This window comes from Salvia hispanica, chromosome 2, assembly GCF_029641045.1.
Source record: "Salvia hispanica isolate PSC_SH4W2 chromosome 2, Shi_PSC_v1, whole genome shotgun sequence".
NCBI classification, from domain to species: domain Eukaryota; kingdom Viridiplantae; phylum Streptophyta; class Magnoliopsida; order Lamiales; family Lamiaceae; genus Salvia; species Salvia hispanica.
The window spans coordinates 1,469,206-1,490,113 of record NC_142693.1 but is presented as its reverse complement, the minus strand read 5'-3'; the positions used below and the strand labels follow the sequence as shown (position 1 = coordinate 1,490,113).

Here is a 20,908-nt window from a genome sequence, read left to right as displayed (position 1 = left end):
ATCCTATGAAACAAACCACGATAACATGAATAACAACTTGAGAAAAACTAGGAAATCCTAACAGAACAATAATTCAGACGTAATCCTTGAGATGCAGCGGTTTCTTGATGGAGCGAGTGGGGCGAGCTTTCAGGGCAGTTGGGAAAGTGGTGGCATCAGTAATGGCTGCTGAAACTGGAGTTGTGGAGCGAGTGGAAGATGTGCGCCGCTGCAGTGGAGAAGAGCTAGGAGCAGAGTTTGTAACATTCCCCCCCGGATCAGAATGCGCCTCGACCGCGAGGTGGAGATCAGGAAAGTTCTGCTTGAGTAATTGGGCAGGTTCCCAGGAGGCATCATCTAAGGAGCCGTCGGACCATTGGACGAGCCACTGAAGCTCGGGCACACCGTGCTGTAGTATAGTGCGCTGTTTAAGAGCAGCTACTGGTACCGAGCGTGGTCGGTCAGCAACAAAATCGGATGGTAGAGGGGACAGAGAAGCTGGTGGCAGTGACCCAACATATGGACGAAGTAGAGAGACATGGAAAACGGGATGAATCTTGGCATTGTCAGGCAGCTTCAAGCGGTATGCTACATTACCAATTTTGTCGAGGACTTGGAAGGGACCATAGTAACGCTGTCCTAGTTTCTTGGAGAGTCGCCGGGCAACGGAATGTTGCCGATATGGTTGCAACTTCAATAAGACCATATCTCCAACATTGAAGGAGGTGTCGCGGCGATGTCGGTCAGCAATAGATTTCATTCGCTGTTGGGCAACAAGCAAATTATTGCGTAACTGGAGTAGGAGTTCGCTGCGCTCTTGAAGAATGCTGTCGACGGCTGGGAGCTTGCTTGCACGTGGTTGGTAAGGGATCAAGGAAGGAGGTAGGCGACCATACAAAGCTTGAAAAGGAGTCATCTTGATGCCAGAGTGGAAACTGGTATTCAGTGAGTATTCAGCCCACGGAAGTAAAACAGTCCAGCGAGTTGGGCGTTGATGGGTGAAGGCACGGAGGTATTGTTCAAGCCCACGATTCATCACCTCAGATTGACCATCAGTTTGGGGGTGATAGGCGGAGCTGCGCTTGAGAGTAGTGCCACTAAGTCGGAAAAGTTCGTCCCAGAATGTACTGACAAAAATAGGATCTCGGTCTGAAACGATGATGGAAGGAAATCCATGAAGCTTGACGACAATATCCACAAAAAGGGCAGCGACACGATGGGCGTCAAATGATGTTGGAAGAGCACCAAAATGGGCATACTTTGATAAACGATCGACCACCACCATGATTACCGAAGAGCCACGAGATGGAGGAAGTCCCGTGATGAAATCCATAGTGACTTCATCCCACACACAAGCAGGTACAGAAAGCGGCTGTAAGAGTCCCGCCGGAGGCTGGTGAGAAGCTTTAGTAATCTGACATGTGTAACAAGCCTTGACAAAACGACGGATGTCGGCACGCATTCGCGGCCAGTAGAAGGAGGTTGCCACCCGATGAAAAGTTCTATCGATACCGGGATGGCCAGCTGTAAGTGTGGAATGACATTCCTGAATGATATTGGGAATAAGTGTGGAGGTCGCACCGATGCAGATCCTATGATTGAAGAAGAGCAGGCCATCGTGGATGGAGAAAGGAGCTGGCAAAGAACCGTCAGCGGCTAGCTTGTGATAATGTTGTAGATCTTGAAGGGACTGATTTTCTTGACGCAAGACAGCCACCATAGAAGGAGGAGGTTGGCAAAACGTTGCGAAGAAGTGTGCTGAAGCTGGATCGTCCTCTCGACGAGACAATGCATCTGCCACACGATTGTTGGCTCCTTGCTTGTACTCAATCGTAAAACGAAATCCCATGAGTTTGCGCACATAAAAATGCTGGTCCGGTGTCTGAATAACTTGGTGAAGGAGCTCCCGGAGGCTGCGTTGATCTGTCCGGATGATGAAGTGGCGCCCAAGGAGGTATTGTCGCCATTTTTGTACCGATTCGACTATAGCATAGAGTTCTTTGTGATAGGTGGATGCAGCCCGACGGCGGGGGCCCAACTTTTTGCTAAAATAAGCAACAGGATGGTCATCTTGAAGGAGGACAGCACCTACACCTGTATCCGATGCATCAGTTTCCACAATGAAGGTTTTGGAGAAGTCGGGTAGCTTTAACACTGGGGCAGAAGACATGGCTTGCTTGAGTGCATTGAAAGCTATGGTTGACTCGTCTGACCAAAGAAAAGAGTCAGCACGGAGGAGATCCGTGAGGGGGGCGGCCATGGTAGAGTAATCTTTGACAAAACGCCGGTAATATCCGGTAAGGCCAAGAAAACCGCGCAGCTGCGTGATGGTGGTGGGCACGGGCCAAGACACCATTGAGTGGATTTTGGTGGGATCAGCGACAAGGGAGCCATTGGAGATCACATGACCAAGGTACTCGATGCTTGACCTGCAAAAAGAGCATTTTGAAGATTTAACAAAAAATTTGTTAGTCAGCAACAACTCCAGGGTGGTAGACAAGTGCTCCAAGTGTGTTTCCAAAGAGGGGCTATAGATAAGGATATCGTCAAAAAAGACGATAATGAATTTGCGGAGGTATGGGCGGAAAAGGTGGTTCATGCAGGCTTGAAAGGATGAAGGGGCATTGGTGAGGCCGAATGGCATGACTAGAAATTCAAAATGTCCTTCGTGGGTGCGGAAGGTTGTGTTATAAATATCACGATCGTGCATTCGGATTTGATGATAGCCGGAGCGGAGGTCAAGCTTGGTAAAAACACGAGCGGCACCTAATTCATCGAATAACTCATCTGCCGTGGGGATAGGAAAATGATCCGGAATTGTGGCAGCGTTGAGTGCCCGGTAATCAACGCAAAATCGGAAGGTGCCGTCTTTTTTCTTTACCAAAAGGACGGGAGAGGAGAATGGGCTGGTGCTGAGACGAATGATGCCTTGTGTCAACATCTCTTGGACCATTTTTTCAATTTCTGCCTTTTGAAAATGAGGATACCGATAAGGTCGCACGTTAATGGGTTTCGTGCCTGGCTGGAGAAAAATCCGATGGTCCAAAAGCCGATGCGGGGGAAGGCCATGTGGTGTTGAGAACACGGCATTGTGCCGCTGGAGAACAGAGCATACTGTTAAGGGTAAGTCCGGTGGCAATTCCAGAGATTGAGGACCCTGTGATGGCATCTCATCGAGCATATATAATTCATAGTACTCCGATATTGCGGCGGCAGCTTGCAATGAGTGAAGAGTATGAAGAGAAATGGCCTTGGCTGCCACGGGATCTCCATGGAGGCTCAGAGCATTGCCGTTGAAAGAAAACTCCATGGTGAGGTTGGCATAATCATGTGTCACTTTACCGAGAGTTTGGAGCCATTGAACTCCGAGAACCACATCCGGGCCATGGATGGAGAGCACATAGAGGTCGACAGGGAAGTGGTGTTCATGAAAAGTCAGGGGCACAGCTTTAGCTTGATGGCAGCAGGGTATGGAGTGGCCGGAGCCAACATAGACACGGAATGGAGAGATAGGGCTGAGGGGCAGTTGGAGCTGCTCAACGATTCGTGGATGCACGAAATTGTGTGTGCTTCCCCCATCGATGAGAACAGAGACAGAGTGGCTATTGATGGAGCCTTTGAGTCGTAAAGCTCGAGGGTGGGGCGAACCAGAGAGACTATGGAGAGAGGCAGCATCTACTTCCGCCGTGTCACTCTCAAAGTCAGCGGATGGAGGATCAGAGTCTTCAATGATATCTTCTTCATCACCAATGAGTAACAATAAGCGTGACTGGCACCGGTGAGAACGAGACCATTTCTGATCGCAGTTGTAGCAAAGTCCCTCGGCGTCTTTGGCGAGTTTTTCGGCATAAGAAAGACGCCGAATAGGAATTTCTGGGCGAGCAGCTGGGGTTGATGGACGAAGAGTACCACCAGAGGATTGTGGAGCATTAGTGGTTGTTGGGGCTGGAGTGAGGGTGGTTGAGTTGGAGGAAGTTGGGGTAGACCACGAACGGCGCTGCTGGGTCGAATTAGTGGAACCAGCATCAACATGAAGAGCTGAAAGTTCGCGTGCCAAGGCGAACGTGACAGTAAGAGTAGATGGGCGACGGAGGTTAAGCTCACGTCGGAGCTGTGGCTTCAGCCCTGAAATGAACACTGAAATGAGAGTAGATTCGGAGACGCCGGTAACCTTGTTGAGAAGGCGCTCGAAATCTGATTGATAAGCCGAAACAGTAGTGGTGTGGCGAAGCTTCGAAAGTGCGCCAACATAATCTTCGAAATGGTCCGGGTCGAAGCGCACTTGAACTTGGCTAACGAAATCCTCCCAAGTATTTTGAGCAACTTCTTGCTCCAATCTATGGAAACACACGAATGGTAGAGCACAAGGATAAAGGAAATTTAACTGAAGGAATGCATTAATTTTTCTGATATCAACTACAATGAGCAAACCACTATTTATAGTGGAGAAATAACAACTTCAAAAGCAAATCCTATCCTATTAAACAAACCACGATAACATGAATAACAACTTGAGAAAAACTAGGAAATCCTAACAGAACAATAATTCAGACGTAATCCTTGAGATGAAGCGGTTTCTTGATAGAGCGAGTGGGGCGAGCTTTCAGGGCAGTTGGGAAAGTGGTGGCATCAGTAATGGCTGCTGAAACTGGAGTTGTGGAGCGAGTGGAAGATGTGCGCCGCTGCAGTGGAGAAGAGCTAGGAGCAGAGTTTGTAACACCATGCTTTAGAATGATAGTGATAGTGAAAAAGAAAGTGTAATTAGTTGGAAGTGGGGAACGTGGACTGATGGTGGAGCGTACATACATACAATAAAGAGGAGTGGATACATGGAATATTTGAGAGGGTTTCCTTTGGCCTGCAATCGAATGAAGAAAATATCTCATTTGATTTATAAAAAAAAAATGGGCTTCATTAGAGCATCCACGATGGGTTTAGGTTGGCCATAAACTCCTCCTGCCACGTCATCAGCATTAAAATTCCTCCTGCCGCATTATCAGGACAAACAACTTGACAAGCAATAGGCTAGCCATAGACTAGCCACAACAATCAAATTTAAAAAACAACTGAATTTACGGAATTAAACACAAAATACGGAATTAAATTTACAGCACATATACAAGAAAATTCATTAATTACATTTAAATAAAAAAAAAAGTATATTAATTAAAAAAATTACTCCCTCCGTCCCACATTAGGAGTCCTGGTTTACTACTTTTGGGTGTCTCACTTTAGGAGTCCGGGTTGGAATATTTCATTATTGGTAATAGGCCCCACATTCCACTCACCTTTTCCCACTCACATTTTATTATAAAACTAATATATAAAAGTAGGACCCACATTCCACTATCTTTTTTCACCAACTTTTCTTTATATTTCTTAATACTCGTGTCGAACTCAACTGGGACTCCTAAAGTGGGACGGAGGGAGTACATAATAAAAAAACCGAGCTTCCACACAGGAACCACCCCCCCCCCAACTCCTCGCTGCTACCCGGGACCCCCAAATTTGCCGCATGTGAGGCCGCATCTGAGCCCCCCCCCCCCCCCGCGGTCGTGGCGGCCGCCAAATCGACCCGCATACTCTCGAGGAGGTCATTGGTACATATTGTAGTACTCACCCATCAGTCCACATCCATCTCCCACGGGTACCGTGGGAGTTTGAGACCCGCTCGTCACTAGAGGAGAGTCGTTGTTCTCCATTTCACGATATTGCTCTTGTATAGAAATTCATAGAGAGAGAAAACTCCTTAAAACAAGTGGTGCAAATAAAAATGACGTTCAAATCGCGTATATATAGTGTTTCGGAAATTTAAAAAAAAAACACAGCTGGTTGATCGCCAGCTACAATGGCGGCAAGCCAATCGGCGAGCGCATCGGCCAGCGCTCGCCTATTTTCTCGCCGATTTGGCGCTAGCTGGCCGCAATGGTTCGGCTAGCGGACCGGCCAGCACCGGAAATCGGCTAGCCGGGCCACTCGCCGCCATTGTGGATGCTCTTAGCAAGGAGAATTGGGCTTGAAAATAAAATTAATAATAGTAATAATAATTGTTTGGCCTGCATTTGTAAAATTCTTCTCTCGACAAAAGAAACAAAGGCGAAAAAAAATTCTGATGCACCAACAATATCCTTTCAAAAACAAATAAAAGGTAAAAAAAAGTCGGGATATTACATATAATGAGTAAAGTATTGAGATATTTGATGGTAAAGTGTTTCTGTTCCAGTGCTAAATTATTCACTTTTCGTTATTTTTTTTTTACTTTATGCTTTCAGTCGAACACTTTAAAGTAATAATAGGATGCCTTTAATTTTTTATTTTATGCCACTATTCAATCACTTTAAACAATTGGAATATATTTACTTTATTGCGTGATGCAATTTATTTTCTTTTATTAGTATCATTTATCGATCTTGGATTCGAGATTCTACATGATGTTTTTTTTTTTCCTTTATATTTTGTTAAATTGTTTAAAAAATAGATTTATAATATTATTTTATTTTGTTAAATAATTTATAGTACTATTATTTTGAAAAAAAATTCAATTATTCGAAATATTTACGTTTAAACTATTTTATATATATATATATATATATATATATATATATATATAATATATATAATCGACACTTTGTGCATATAATTTTTTGTTTTGCTGAAACAATTGAGAGAATAGTTTATAGTACATTCTTATGCAAAGTCTCAATTGTTTAAAATGTTTATTGTTAAACTATTTTATTTACTATGACTAATTATTACAAATTGGGATGCATTCACAAATTATACACAAACTTAAATACCGATATAAGTAATAAATTATTTAAGTTTATTTCTATTTAAAATAAATTATTTCAATTGATTTCATTTCATCAGATCCAATTTTGCCGAACAACAGAGTCCTTTCTTTTTTTTCACTTCGAATCTCACCGCCGATTAAGGAAAGATGAGCAAACGAGCTGCGATCGATCTCGTTAATGGAAGAGGATTTCTCAGTCGATGGTCTCATAAATCGGGTATTGTCTCTCCTCCATTCTCTCTCTTCTCTTCCAAGGCTTTTCAACCTAAGCTGCGCACAATAGATTTCAGTAGTGTTAAAGAATTAGATGATGCTGTTAAATTGTTTGGGGAAATGAAGAGTATGCGGCCTGAGCCTTCTATTCGAGTGTACAACAAACTTATGAGTGTTTGTGCGAAGATTGAGCAGTATTCTTTTGCCCTTAATGTGTTTGGTGAAATGCTTCGGATAGGATTCCCTGTTAATTGTTACACTATGAGTATTGCGGTTAACTGTAGTAGTCACTTGAAAGAAACATACTCTGGTTTTGCTATAATGGCCTTCTTTTTTAAGAGTGGTGTCGAACCAAATGCTGTGACAATCAGCCCTCTCATTAAAGGATTGTTTTTAGAGGGCAAGGATGTGGAAGCTGTGAAATTATTCGAGAAAGTTGTGGATTTAAAAGTTTGCGAGCCTAATGGTGTTATGATTCTGCACTTGATAGATGGGTTATGCAAAACTGGACAGGTCGTTGAAGCTTATGATTGGGTTCGTAGATTAGAAAGTTGTGGGTGGAGACCAAACGTTTGGGCTTATAGCACATTAATTGATGGGTTATGCAATGATGAAAAGCTGGATGACGCTTTGAAACTTCTGCCCGAGATGATCAGCAAGGGTATTTTACCTAATGTTGTCACATATAATACCATGATTAAGGGATTGTTTGACACTGGTAGACATACAGATGCTAGAGAGTTGTTGAATGAAATGATCAATTCCAAGATATCTTTGGATGTGCAGACTTTCAATATATTGATCGATGCATATTGTAAGGAAGGGAAGATGGAAGAGGCTACAAATGTATTGGAAATTATGATGCAACAAAACATTTCTCCCAATGTGGTCACATATACTACACTTATTGATGGATTATGTATGAAAGGTGAAATAGATAGAGCAAAACAGTTACTTGATTCCATGGTAGAGATGGGCTTAAAGCCTAACATCATTAGTTATAGCTGCTTATTAAATGGATATTGCAAGAAGGGATGCGTGGATGAAGCTTGGCTTCTTTTTCTTGAAATTCCAAGTAAAGGTTTGGATCATAATACACATACTTATACTACCATGATACATGGATTATATAGTAAGAATAAATTTGCTGAGGGTCGGAAACTTTTCGATGATATGGAAGCTCACCAAGTGTGTCCTAGCATGCATACTTACAATATATTATTGGATGGGCTGTGTAGGAATGGGAATGTTGATGAGGCCCTTTCATTGGTGCGCTTCATTGAAGATAGAGGACATACCCCTAATATTGTTATCTACAACAGCTTATTAAATGGATATTGCAAGATGGGAAAAGTGGATGAAGCTTGGCTTCTTTTTCTTGAAATTCCCAATAAAGGCTTGATGCGTGATAACCATACTTATAGTACCATGATCCACGGATTATTTAGTTCAAATAAATTTGCCGAGGGCCGGAAACTTTTTGAGGGTATGGAAGCTCAGCACGTGCAACCGGACTTGTGTACTTATAATGTATTGTTGTATGGGCTGTGTAGGAATGGGGAGATTGATGAGGCCCTTTCGTTGTTGAGCATGATCGAGGATAAGGGATTTACTCCTAACTCAGTCACGTACGGTGTTGTCATAAATGGGTTATGCAAAAATGGAAAACATGACATTGCAAGAGATCTTTTCAATCAACTTCCAATAAATGGTGCACAACCTGATGTGCACATATATAATATGATCATTGGTTCATTTTGTCAAGAAGGGTCTTGGGAGGAGGTAAAACGTTTGCTGGTAGAGATGGAGAATCGTGGCTGTGGTCCTGATCAAGTTACATACAATGTCATCATCGGGAGTCTGCTAAAGCAAAATGAGGTTGACAAGGCAAGATCATTCATGGAAGAAATGCGTGAAAGGGGATTCTCAGCCGATTCTGCAACTTCTTCGATGCCAAGTGGAGATGATTATGTCCTCAAATCGATGAAAGACCTTGAGCCCAAGGAAATTGTTTCCTAGTCCATATTAAGTGGAGGTTAGTGACATTAGCACCATTCTTTATGCTAATACTTAATATTGTATCAATTATTGGCTATTTCATATCGAGGCATCCAAGAAGTTAACATTTTGAGAGATTTAATCAAAAATTTCTATCAATACTGCTGATTTTGGTTCATGTTGTGTTTGTTTTCGTGCAGACATCGCTGTTTCTAGTGCAGGTCAACGCAGCCTAAGAGCCAAAGGTTTATGTCTCGGATCTTCAGGTTGAGTTTGATTCTTTATATGCTTGTGAATGCGGATATATGAGTTCCTTATTACTGCATGATGCAAAAGAAACATTCAATATTATGAATCTATGGTATTTGTTTGCAAAGCTTGCTATATTTTGATGAGCTCAACTCAACAGTTTGTTGTATGGCTCTGGTACTTTCAAATCTATGTTGGCCTAAGACTCAATTATTTACCCTTATATACTTATGCTTGGCTCTCTCATAAATGGATTATGCAAAATTGGAGTATTTGCAACCTAATGTTTGATTTATAGTTATATAAATGATTCATGAAAGGTATTATAGGTTCTTGAAGTTTTCTCGCAGTTTTCTCGGCAAATTTTCTCTTGAATTTGAACGAACTTAAGTACAAATATCAAAATGTAACATCTGTTACAATTTCTTAAGAATAACAGACAATTGTTCTGGGCAGTCCTACTATTCAATTGTTGACTTATAGAGGTTTAAAATTAGACTGATTATTTTTCTTCCATTTTATTACTAGTTGTGATTGTTCATTGTAGGGTATATGAATAACCATCTCAATATATGATTAAGGCGTAAGTTGTAGGGTATAGTTATCTGCCAGTGTATGTGTCTCATTTGGGATCAACATAGGTTTTGAAATTCAAAACAACAAGATTTCTCCAATTGGCATATGTTACATTAAACCAATTGGCAAATTCCCCTGCAAGAATTCTCCGTCAATACAAAGAAGAAGCACTTGATTTTTGCATCACACATTCTGATCAAAAGCCTTAATTCGAAGATGCATTCAGCAAAATTCATGGAGAAACTGCCGAAGAAGTTGTCATTTCCCCTGCCGTATCAGGCGCTACGAAAAACCCCTGCCGTCGGAGGAGCTAGTCGGTTGCCTATCGTCGAATGTAGGGAAGACTTGAGGGAGGCTAGGAGCCACAGGCATCGGGATCGGCCGGCCCGAGTTCGTCATGGCGCGTTTGTTGATCTTGCCAGCGTTCTTGCAGACTCGGTCGAGAGGAAGTCGCGTACGACCATGAACAACCGCAACGGGTGAGTTTCCTCCTTACCCGAGTCGCCGTGGAAATACTCTGTTAAAACCATTTTACTATGGAGAGGGCTATGTTCATTGGTTGGATCGGGCCCATCACTGAAACGGAGCAGACCTGGGTTGGGCTCATTGGTTGAATCGTGTTCCATTTGGGCCATTTTGTAAACCCAGGCCCAGGCCCAGGACCATCTAATGCCTAGCCCAGGTCCGGCTCATCAGAGGCTCATCGTATATAATTAATATTTTTTAACGTAATTAACCATTAATAATAGTATATTTTTCTATTTATACATGTCATCATGTGCATGAGTCATGTTAATATTCTCTATATTGTTCCAATTTATGGTTTAGGATGGTTGTGAAGTTTATTTTAAAATACTACTTGTATCTTGGTATTCAAACCTTAATCTCTAATGAATAATTAAGGAGTAGGATTTTTTAAATTTATTAGTTAGTTCATAACTTTTATTCCATCATCTACTTACAATAGTGGTTCTTCCTTTAGTTATGCACTTTTAGACATAGTAAATAACGTGAAAAATGATATTAGTACAAATTAACAAATGAACTTAATTATTAGTGTCAGTTGAGACATAAATATAAGTAACAAATTAGGTATATGTTCTATATTTACGTGTAGTTTTTTAAAATATCTTTGATCTACATAAATAAAAAAAAGTTCAAATAAAGCCCGACCCGGCTCGGGCCCATTTGTCTAGTGAGCCTAGGCTGGGCTGGGCTTGACAAAATTAATAAAAGCCTGGCCCAGCTCAGCCTAACTCAAACACGGGCCTGGGCCGGTCTCAAACAATAAGTTATAATCCAAAATTGGAAGTCCCGTTAAAAACTTAACGGTCAAGCGTGTGTCGACCAAATTAGTGACTAATTATTAATCAAATTAACCTAATCACTTTTCCCTACATTTAAGTTAACTATGACTTGTGTCAAATCCATCATAGAACAAAACCAGATAGTATTTTAATAATTAATTATTCACCTTTCGTTGTTTTTTTTTTTTATTTTATTTTTTGCTTTTATTCGAACACTTTAAACTTTAAAGTAACAATTGGATGCCTTTAATTTTCCAATTTATGCTTTTATCCAATCACTTTAAACGATTGGAGTAGATTTACTTTCTTCGTTATGCAATTTATTTTCTTTTCTTTGATTTCATTTATTGAGTTTGGGTTCGAGATTCTATATGATGTTTTTTTTTTCATTTATTGTTCTTTAAATTGATTAAAAATAGATTTATGTCATTTTATTTTGTTAACAAATTGAGATTATAATTTATATTACTATTATTTTGAACAAAATTTCAATTATTCGAAATGTAGACGTTTAAACTATTTTATCGACAAAATATAATCGAAAGTTTGTGCATACCATTATTATGATACCCCCGTCCCACAAAAGATGTCACGCTTTCCTTTTTAGTTTGTCCCACAAAAGATATCACATTTCCCTTTTTGAAAAAAGTTCTCTCTCACATGAATATAAAAATTATATTTTCTCTCTCCATTTAACACACAAAACAAAACCTCATAAAATCATGTGACATTCCACAAGTGTGACATCTTTTATGGGACGGAGGGAATATCATTTTTATTTTGCTGAAACAATTGAGAGAATAGTTTAATTTATAGTATCATTCTTATTCAAAGTCAAAATTGTTTAAAATGTTTATTGTTAAACTATTTTATTTATGACTATTTCAAATTGGATGCATTCACAAATTATAGAAGAATTTAAATACCGATATAATAAATTATTTAAGTTTATTTCTATTTAATTAAATTGTTTCAATTGATTTCATTTCATAAGATCCAATTTTGCCTCTCACCGCCGATTAAGGAAGATGAGCAGAAGAGCTTCAATCGATCTCATTCATGGAAGAGGATTTCTCAATCTATTCAATCTATGCTCGCACAAATCGGGTATTCTCTCTCCTCTGTTCTCTCACTTCTCTTCCAAAGCTTTTCAACCTAAGGCGAGCAGAATAGATTCAATTCCTGTTAATGATTTAGACGATGCTATTAAATTGTTTGTAACAATGAAGAATATGCAGCCGAGGCCTTCAATTCGAATGTACAACAAGCTTATGAGTGCTTGTGTGAAGATTGGGGAGTATTCTTTTGCCCTTAATGTGTTCGATGAAATGCTTCAGATGGGTTTCCCTGTTAATATGTACACTATGAATATTGCGGTTAACTGTTGTAGTCACTTGAAAGAAATATACTCTGGTTTTGCTATAATTGCCTTCTTTGTAAAGAGTGGTTTCGAACCAGATGTCACGACAATCGGTACTCTCATTAAGGGATTATTTTTAGAGGGTAAGGGGGCGGAAGCTGTTAAATTATTCGAGAAAGTTCTGGATTTAAAAGTTTGCGAGCCTAATGGTGTTATGATTCTGCACTTGGTAGATGGGTTATGCAAAACTGGACAGGTCATTGCAGCTTACGATTGGGTTCGTAGATTAGAAAATTGTGGGTTGAGACCCGACGTTTGGGTTTATAGTGCATTAATTGATGGGCTGTGCAAGGTGGGAAATGTCGATGATGCTTTGGAACTTCTGCCGAAGATGACCAGCAAGGGTATTTTGCCTAATGCTGTCACATATAATGCCATGATTAAGGGACTGTGTGAAAAGGGTAGGCATAGTGAGGTTAGAAACTTATTGAATGAGATGACCGATCTTAAGATATGTTTGGATGTGATTACTTTCAATATATTGATTTATGCATTATGTAAAGAAGGAAAGATGGAAGAAGCTGAGAATGTGTTGGAAACTATGACGAAGCAGAATATATGTCCCACTGTGGTCACGTATAATTCACTTATTGATGGATTTTGTTTGAAAGGTGAAACTGATAGAGCAAAACAGCTACTTGATTCCATGGTAGGGATGGGCCTAAAGCCTAATATTGTTAGCTATAGCAGCTTATTGAATGGATATTGCAAGAAAGGGAGCACGGATGAAGCTTGGCTTCTTTTTCTTGAAATTCCCAGTAAAGGTTTGGATCATGATACACATACTTATAATACCATGTTACATGGATTATATAGTAAGAATAGATTTGCAGAGGGTCGGAAACTTTTCAAGGATATGTTAGATCAGCAAGTGCGTCCTGACTTGCATACTTACACCATATTGTTGGATGGGCTGTGTAGGAATGGGGATGTTGATGAGGCCCTTTCATTGGTGCGCTTCATTGAAGATAAAGGACATACCCCTAATATTGTTATCTACAACAGCTTATTAAATGGATACTGCAAGAAGGGAAGTGTGGATGAAGCCTGGCTTCTTTTTCATGAAATTCCCAATAAAGGCTTGATGCGTGATAACCATACTTATAGTACCATGATCTACGGATTATTTACTTCAAATAAATTTACAGAGGGCCGGAAACTGTTTGAGGGTATGGAAGCTCAGCACGTGCAACCGAACTTGCGTACTTATAATGTATTGTTGTATGGGCTGTGTAGGAATGGGGAGATTGATGAGGCCCTTTCGTTGTTGAGCATGATCGAGGATAAGGGATTTACTCCTAACTCAGTCACGTACGGTGTTGTCATAAATGGATTATGCAAAAATGGAAAACATGACATTGCAAGAGATCTTTTCAATCAACTTCCATTAAATGGTGCACAACCTGATGTGCACATATATAATATGATCATTGGTTCATTTTGTCAAGAAGGGCCTTGGGAGGAGGTAAAACGTTTGCTGGTAGAGATGGAGAATCGTGGCTGTGGACCTGATCAAGTTACATACAATGTCATCATCGGGAGTCTGCTAAAGCAAAATGAGGTTGACAAAGCAAGATCATTCATGGAAGAAATGCGTGAAAAGGGATTCTCAGCCGATTCTTCAACTTCTTCGATGCCAAGTGGAGATGATTATGTCCTCAATTCAATGAAAGACCTTGAGCCCAAGGAAATTGTTTCCTAGTCCATATTAAGTAGAGGTTAGTGACATTAGCACCATTCTTTATGCTAATAATATTGTATCAATTATTGTCTATTTCATATCGAGGCATCCAAGAAGTTAACATTTCAAGAGATTTTAATCTAAAACATGTATTGTAACTGCTGATTTTGGTTCATGTTGTGTTTGTTTTCGTGCAGACATCATTGTTTCTAGTGCTGGCTGCTGGGCGAGGATTGATGCACCCTAAGAGTCAAAGGTTATGTCTCAGACTTTCAAGCTGAGTTCGATTCTTTCTGTATATGCTTGTGATATCCAAGTTCCCTATTGCTGCATGATGCAAAAAAACTTTCAAATGTTATGAAATTATATATGTTTGCAGAATTTGTTATATTTTGATGAGCTCAACTTAACAGTTTGTCGTTGTGTCGTTGAGGGTGCAACACTATATCTGCATCATTCCTTTATTCGGGAATTGTGTGAATTTATATTTATTATCTTTAGAATGATCTTTATAATTCTACCTACGCATTTTACATGGCTCTAGTGCTTTCGAATCCATGCTGGCCTAAGACTCGGACGCCAAAAACTATCAAGACTCAGTCGCTGCTTTCGTTCGACCCTTTCACTTTGATAGACCTTCGGTTGTGCATGAATTGGGAGCTTCATGAAGAGCCGTCTTTACTTCGCATGGTTGAAGATGATTTACTCTTATATAGTGATAATAAGTTATGCTTAGCTCTCTCATAAATGTATTGTGCAAAATTGGAATATTTGCAACCTAAAGTTTGGGTGTATAGTGAGAATTGCTGAATTATAAAATGATAAGTGTAATGGCAAAAAAAATCCTAAATAAATCACATACTTACATTCATCATCACATTAGCAAGAGAGTTTGATCTAATAAAAACAAGATTACTAGTATTATAAAGTCACTTAGCATATGTTACATTATTACATATAAACCAATTGACAAATTCCCCTACAAGATTTCTCCATCAATGCAAAGAGGAGAAACACTTGATTTCTGCATCACACAATTCTGTTCAAAAACCACATAATTCGAAGCTGCATCCAACAAAATGCCGAAGACGATGTCGTTTCACCCGTGGTAGGAGGCGCTACTCCGAGGAAAAACCCTCGCCGTCGGAGGAGCTACTCTGCGGCCTCTCGTCGAATGTGGGGAAGACTTGAGGGAGGCTAGGAGCCGCGGGCATCGGGATCGGCCGGCCCGAATTCATCATGGCGCGCTCGTTGATCTTGCCAACGTCCTTGCAGACTCGGTCGAGAGTCGAGAGGAAGTCGCGGACGACCATGAACAACCGCAACGGGTGGGCTTCCTCCTTAGCCGAGTCACCGTGGAAATACTCGGTCAAACCCTTCACCATCGAGAGCGCTATGCCCTCTTGAGCTTGGACGTTCACGATCTCGGTCTCCATGTTCTTCGAGAACTCGCTCATGCAGTCGGCGAATCTCCGGCTGCTCTCCTTCGAGGGGAGCTCCTCGTTCAGCTTGAGCACCTCGGTGATCTTCGAAACCCCAGCGGCTAGTCTTGCTACGTCGTTGCTGAGCACATCAGCATCCATGGCAGCAGCTTTCTTCACGTTCGTGAGCTCTCCGCCCAATCCCGAGACGACTTGAAGACCTAGCTTCCGGTACTCCAATTCGTCTTGGAGGGTGGGCGTCGGGGCAGTCGGATTCTGGTCAACACCGGAGAGGCGTGCACCTTCCGCCCTGATGATCTCTTGGACGACAAAGTGAAGAAGTGTTGTCTTGCCATCCGCTCCCTTCACATCTACGAGCTTAAGAAGTGTGTCGAGCTTGAAGGCATGGGCGTCACCCCTGTTGGTCCCAACGTTCATCCTGTTCCCGGTCTTGAGCACGGCCTCTAGCAGTTTCCGGAACATTCTGCTGCTCTTGAGTTCTTTACAAGCCAACTGCATACAAGAAACGAAAACGCATCGAGATCAACACTCTTTAGCAGATACAACAAGGCGAGCATAACCGAACCAAAACCGAAAAACCACATTTATGTCGTTCTTATATAAGTTCAGATTTCTATCCGAACGACAGTCGCATTTGACCTGATCAACCATACATCTAAACAGCAAATACACACAGCTGTAAAAGTCTAGGGCGAAAAATCCGAGTTGAGTAGATTTACCTCTAGCGTGTCGAACGACCTCTTAAGGTGTTCGACTTCTGACTCAAAGTTGGCAACGTAGAGCATTGCATCAACCCTCTTGAACGCAAAAGGTATATCGAGCACTGCTTTGAGAAACGCCTCAGCCGTACCAAGTTTGAAAGGCGATTCATCTCTGAATTCCTTTAGCTTACGCTCTTCCTCCTTTGTAGGCGCCATCCTCAACAAACTCTCAAGAAGCTCGCTCCCCAGTGCATCCGCGTTTCCTGTTTCATCGAGGCAAACGAGCAACAAGAGACCAGAACTTTAGAAACACAGAACAATGAATGGCTAAACCCTCTCATTATTCACATTTATAAAAACATGATTTTTCTTATTGTTGCATATTTCCATCAAAATAATCAAGAGAGTAAACCACAAGAAGAAGCAGAAACAACAAGCGCTCAGCAACAACAACGAACACGAGAGCACAAGAATCCAATGCTTCGAAACCACGATCATAAACATCTCGACATACACAAAACCATGCTCCAAACACGAATCTCATTACTTTCGACAAAGCAAACATAGGAGATGCAAAACAAGCACAACAACAAACACGAGAGCACAAGAATCCAATGCTTCAAAACCACGATCAAAAAAACATCCCGACACACACAAAAAGCAAACACAGGAGATATAAAAACACGCTCCTCACCTTCAACGAGAGCTTCGCAAACTTCATCAACGGTCACATTCAGAGCCCTCAGCAGTATAGCAATGTTCTGAGACTTCTTCGGGTTAAGCACGAGGTTCTCTTGGCTGGCTTCCGTGACCAACTGGCGCCTGACCCCGTCTTTCCCATTTCCATTCGAGTTCGCCATGAACAGCGTCTCGATCATCTCCTCGTTCAACCTATCACATATTTCAGCCTCTGTTACATTTAAATCCGGCAAATCGGCCTCGTCTTTGGACTCGTAAACACGCAACAACATATATCCAAATAAATGTACATCAATTTCCTAGTACTAACATTATTCCAATAAAAATATCTGATTTCAATACTACGTAAAAAACACATAAACATAAACAAAAGGGTAAATAGCCATTTGCATCACCAAGTTTGGTAAATACCCGGTCTATCTCACAAAGTTTAAAATCGCTAATTAAATCACCAAGATTCAATTTTTCTAGTTTAACCCATGAGTTGAATTTTAGATCGAATATTCACATTTAAATCACCAAACTCCTTTTGACTACACTTTGGATTATACACGCATCTTTTTCGTGATATACATATCAATCCATTTTGAAATCTTAATCCACGTCAACAAAGATTCACTTCAAACTCAATTCATGAGATAAACTAGAAAAATTAAAACTTCGTGGAATGTTTAAAATTGCAATTTCCACTAAACAAAAATAGTAAAGTTTTGCTTACTGAAATGAACTAGATTTGAGCTGATCCCAAACCATGGCTCTGTCCGAGCTAGCCCTCACTTTATCCCAATGCAGAGGCTTCAACTTCGGCTTCAAAACCTCCCCCGAATTCTCCGCCCCCACCACTTTCCTGGTGGGGGCCACGAGCTCCGGAGGCCCGGCCGCAGCGTCCCACGGCCGGGCCAGAGGCGGGGGAGGGGCGGGAGGGCCGCCCGAGAAGCTCGAGGCGCGCGGGGAGCAGTCTCGGGTGGTGGTCCCGCCCTCCTCCGTGGAGGAGGGCGAGAACGGGGAGAACGCCGCCGCCGGAGGAGGGATGAATCGCCGCAGCGGGCCCGGGAAGCTGGCGAGGCTGTCCGGGCTGGCGGCGGCGGCGGTGGCGGCGACGGAGGGGCTCTGCTCCGGCGAGATGGAGTAGGCCGGGGAGTTGAAGGGGAGGGAGTTGAGGCTCCTGCTCTTGTTGAATTCGGTGGGGTTTTTGTTCGAGCCTCGTGGGGAGAAGAATTCATCTTCTTCTTCTCCACCTTGTCCTTGATCGTTTTCTTGATTTTCCGGGGGGATTTGGGCGGAGAGCTGGCGGGGGAGAGGGGGGAGGGGGTGGAGCTCCGGGGAGCCGAGGCGGTGGTAGGTGAGGTTGGGCTGGTTGGGGGGAGTGGAGAGGGTGCCGAGGTAGAGGAACTCGGAGGAGGAGGAGGAGGGGGTGTGGGGAGGGGGTTTGGAGTCGGAGGGGGGGGTGTCGGGGGGGAAGAGGCGGAGGGAGTCGGGTTTGGGGGGAGGGGAGTGGCGGCGGAGGCGGAGGAGGAGGAGGAGGAGGGAGGCGAGGGCGAGGAGGGAGAGGGAGAGGATGAGGGAGATGAGGAGCTTGAGGGGTTTGTGGGAGGGGTGGTGGGAGGAGGGGAGGACGAGGGAGGAGATGTTGGCGGGGAAGGTGGAGAAGGCGGGGGAGGAGGTGGAGGGAGGAGGGGGAGGGAGGGAGGAGGAGGGGAAGAAGGGGTTGGGAGGGGAGGTGAAGGGGGAGGGAGGGGGGAGGGAGGAGGAGAAGGGGAATTTGGGGAGTTGGGGCTCCGGGGAGGGGGCGGGGAAGGGGGGGTTGGAGATGGGGTTGAAGGGGAAGAGGGGCTGGTGGAGGAGGCGGCGGTGGGGGAGGGATGTGGCGGCGGAGGAGAGGAGGAGGAGGAGGAGGGAGGTGAGGGTGGCGGCGGGGGGGAGGTGGGGATGGGGCATTTTTGTGTTGGGGGGAGTAATGTGGGTTGGATTGGTTAGTTCATTCACGGCGGAGGGAGGTGGAGGTGGAGGTGGAGGTGGTGGTGGTGGTGGTGGTGGGGTTGGAGGAGTTATGCCGCCAGTGACAAGGTTTCAGAGAGTGGAAAGGAGTATTAATTGGCTTTTCATTGGAGAGGTCAAAGAAAGGTGGAATATGGAAAAGATGGCACATAAAAATAACATCCTTTTGTTTTTTGTTTTTTTTTTTGTTTTTTTAATAGTACTTGAGTGTTTTATCGGTCGGTTGGTATGGATTTTAAGAAATGAAGAATAGTGGATGGAGAAAAGTTTATAGAATATGAGTCCTACTTGGGTATGTTATTAGTTTTAAATGAAATGTGAGTGGAATAAGTTAGTGGAATGTGAGATGCTATTACCATTTATGGTAAAAGTGAACCGGAACTTCTATTCGCGGACGGATAAAAATGGAAAAATGAGACTCTTATTCGCAGACAAAAGGGAGTATATACTAGTCAACTATATTTAGTGCTTCATCATCCTTTTGTTTTTTATATTTATGTAATTAACTAGTGCTAGAGTAGTACTCCCTATTATTCTATACTACATCCGTCCGCCAAAATTTATTACACTTTGACCCCACACAGGTTTTAAGAAATGTAATGGAAAGTGAGTTGAAAAAGTTGGTGGGATGTGGGTCCTACTTTTAAAGTATTAGTTTTATAATAAAATGTGAGTAGGAATGAGTTAGTGGAATATGAGGTCCACTATCAAAAATAGTAAAAGTGAAGTGTATCAAATTTTCAGGGACGAACCGAAATAGTAAACTGTATCAAATTTTCAGGGACAAATGTAGTATTTCATAGTGAAATAATAAAATAAGATAAATAAAAAAGTTAAATTAGTGTGGATAGATAATAAAGACAACATAGACTTTAATGTGAAATGATAAATAGGAGTATAACAACAAAAGGTTGAAATTAGTACTGTTAGTAGTAGGTTTAAAAGTAAATTAATTTCATAAATTAATTTTAATAGTACTCCATCTTCCTATAGTGTTAAAACTTAAAAATGATAGTACTAGTATCAAGGTGAGCTAGAAGACATTTTTTTAAGGCATTTAATTGGGGATATAGGTGCATGGCTCCAAATTAAGTACGTAACTAAATTGAAAGACCAGGTGTGAAAAAGATAGGTAGAAGTCAAACTATGAGATTGAAATGAATATACAGATATGACATTGGGATTCCATCTATATTCACCTAAATATAGTGCATAAACATAAGATACTTCCTCTTTTTAAATGTTACTTCCTCCGTCCACAAAAATTTATCCCAGTTTTTCATTTTCGTCCGTCCCCCAAAATTTGTCTCATTTCATATTTATCATTTTCGGTAGTGGATCTTATATTCTACTAACTCATTCCTACTCACATTTTATTATAAAACTAATATATAAAAGTAGGACCCACAATCCACTAACTTTTTCAACTCACTTTCCATTACATTTCTTAAAACTCGTGCCCGGTCAAACCGGGACGAATTTTCATAGAGACGAAGGGAGTATTATCTACTCACGCTTCATTAAAAAGTACTCCCTCCGTCCCCCATTAGGAGTCACTTTTTTCCATTTCGGTCCGTCCCCAATTAAGAGTCACACTTCATTTTTACCATAAATGGTAGTAGGCCCCACATTCCACTAACTCACTTCACTCACATTTTATTATAAAACCAATATAAAAAAGTGGGTCCCACATTCCACTAACTTTTTCAACCAACTTTTTTTTACATTTCTTAAAACCCGTGCCCGGTCAAACCATGACTGCTAATGGGGGACAGAGGGAGTACAAGTCATATTTAACTAATTTTAAAATTTACTTACTTAATCAATTTATAATATAATCCTTAAAATTCGT

General features: G+C 41.8%; 3 protein-coding genes across 8 annotated transcripts; 2 read left to right on the top strand and 1 right to left on the bottom strand.

Moving 5' to 3' along the window:
• Positions 1-6,860: 6,860 nt before the first annotated feature.
• LOC125208556 (uncharacterized) lies at positions 6,861-14,631 on the top strand. Of its 4 annotated transcripts, none has more exons than XR_016135119.1 (3): positions 6,861-9,020; positions 9,184-9,249; positions 10,035-10,582. XR_016135119.1 is itself a non-coding variant. In XM_089063883.1 (2 exons), the coding sequence occupies exon 1, from the start codon at positions 6,920-6,922 to the stop codon at positions 9,002-9,004; it is 2,085 nt and encodes a 694-aa protein (XP_088920009.1). In that variant the 5' UTR covers positions 6,861-6,919; the 3' UTR covers positions 9,005-9,020; positions 14,414-14,631. The 4 variants fall into 4 exon arrangements, 2 of the variants coding, with proteins under 2 accessions (XP_088920009.1, XP_088920008.1); XR_016135118.1 differs by having other exon boundaries at positions 10,025-10,582; XM_089063883.1 differs by lacking the exons at positions 9,184-9,249; positions 10,035-10,582 and adding an exon at positions 14,414-14,631.
• LOC148931351 (uncharacterized) lies at positions 12,095-15,035 on the top strand. 3 transcript variants are annotated; one of them, XR_016135117.1, is made up of 3 exons: positions 12,096-14,253; positions 14,414-14,472; positions 14,761-15,035. XR_016135117.1 is itself a non-coding variant. In XM_089063880.1 (2 exons), the coding sequence occupies exons 1-2, from the start codon at positions 12,144-12,146 to the stop codon at positions 14,045-14,047; spliced, it is 1,764 nt and encodes a 587-aa protein (XP_088920006.1). In that variant the 5' UTR covers positions 12,095-12,143; the 3' UTR covers positions 14,048-14,193. The 3 variants fall into 3 exon arrangements, 2 of the variants coding, with proteins under 2 accessions (XP_088920006.1, XP_088920005.1); XM_089063880.1 differs by lacking the exons at positions 14,414-14,472; positions 14,761-15,035 and having other exon boundaries at positions 12,095-13,846; positions 13,987-14,193; XM_089063879.1 differs by lacking the exon at positions 14,761-15,035 and having other exon boundaries at positions 14,414-14,631.
• A 72-nt stretch (positions 15,036-15,107) lies between these two features.
• LOC125208473 (formin-like protein 1) lies at positions 15,108-19,171 on the bottom strand. Its single transcript, XM_048108100.2, has 4 exons — positions 17,777-19,171; positions 17,054-17,250; positions 16,378-16,622; positions 15,108-16,150 (listed from the first exon to the last, which is right to left on the bottom strand). The coding sequence occupies exons 1-4, from the start codon at positions 18,994-18,996 to the stop codon at positions 15,335-15,337; spliced, it is 2,478 nt and encodes an 825-aa protein (XP_047964057.2). The 5' UTR covers positions 18,997-19,171; the 3' UTR covers positions 15,108-15,334.
• Positions 19,172-20,908: the final 1,737 nt, after the last annotated feature.

Coding starts and splice junctions, on each gene's coding strand:
- LOC125208556 (XM_089063883.1), top strand. CDS start 6,920: ATGAGCAAACGAGCTGCGATCGATCTCGTTAATGGAAGAGGATTTCTC.
- LOC148931351 (XM_089063879.1), top strand. CDS start 12,144: ATGAGCAGAAGAGCTTCAATCGATCTCATTCATGGAAGAGGATTTCTC.
- LOC125208473 (XM_048108100.2), bottom strand. CDS start 18,996: ATGCCCCATCCCCACCTCCCCCCCGCCGCCACCCTCACCTCCCTCCTC. Junction 17,251..17,776: donor CTCAAATCTAGTTCATTTCA/GTAAGCAAAACT, acceptor AATATGTGATAG/GTTGAACGAGGAGATGATCG. Junction 16,151..16,377: donor GGTCGTTCGACACGCTAGAG/GTAAATCTACTC, acceptor TCTTGTATGCAG/TTGGCTTGTAAAGAACTCAA.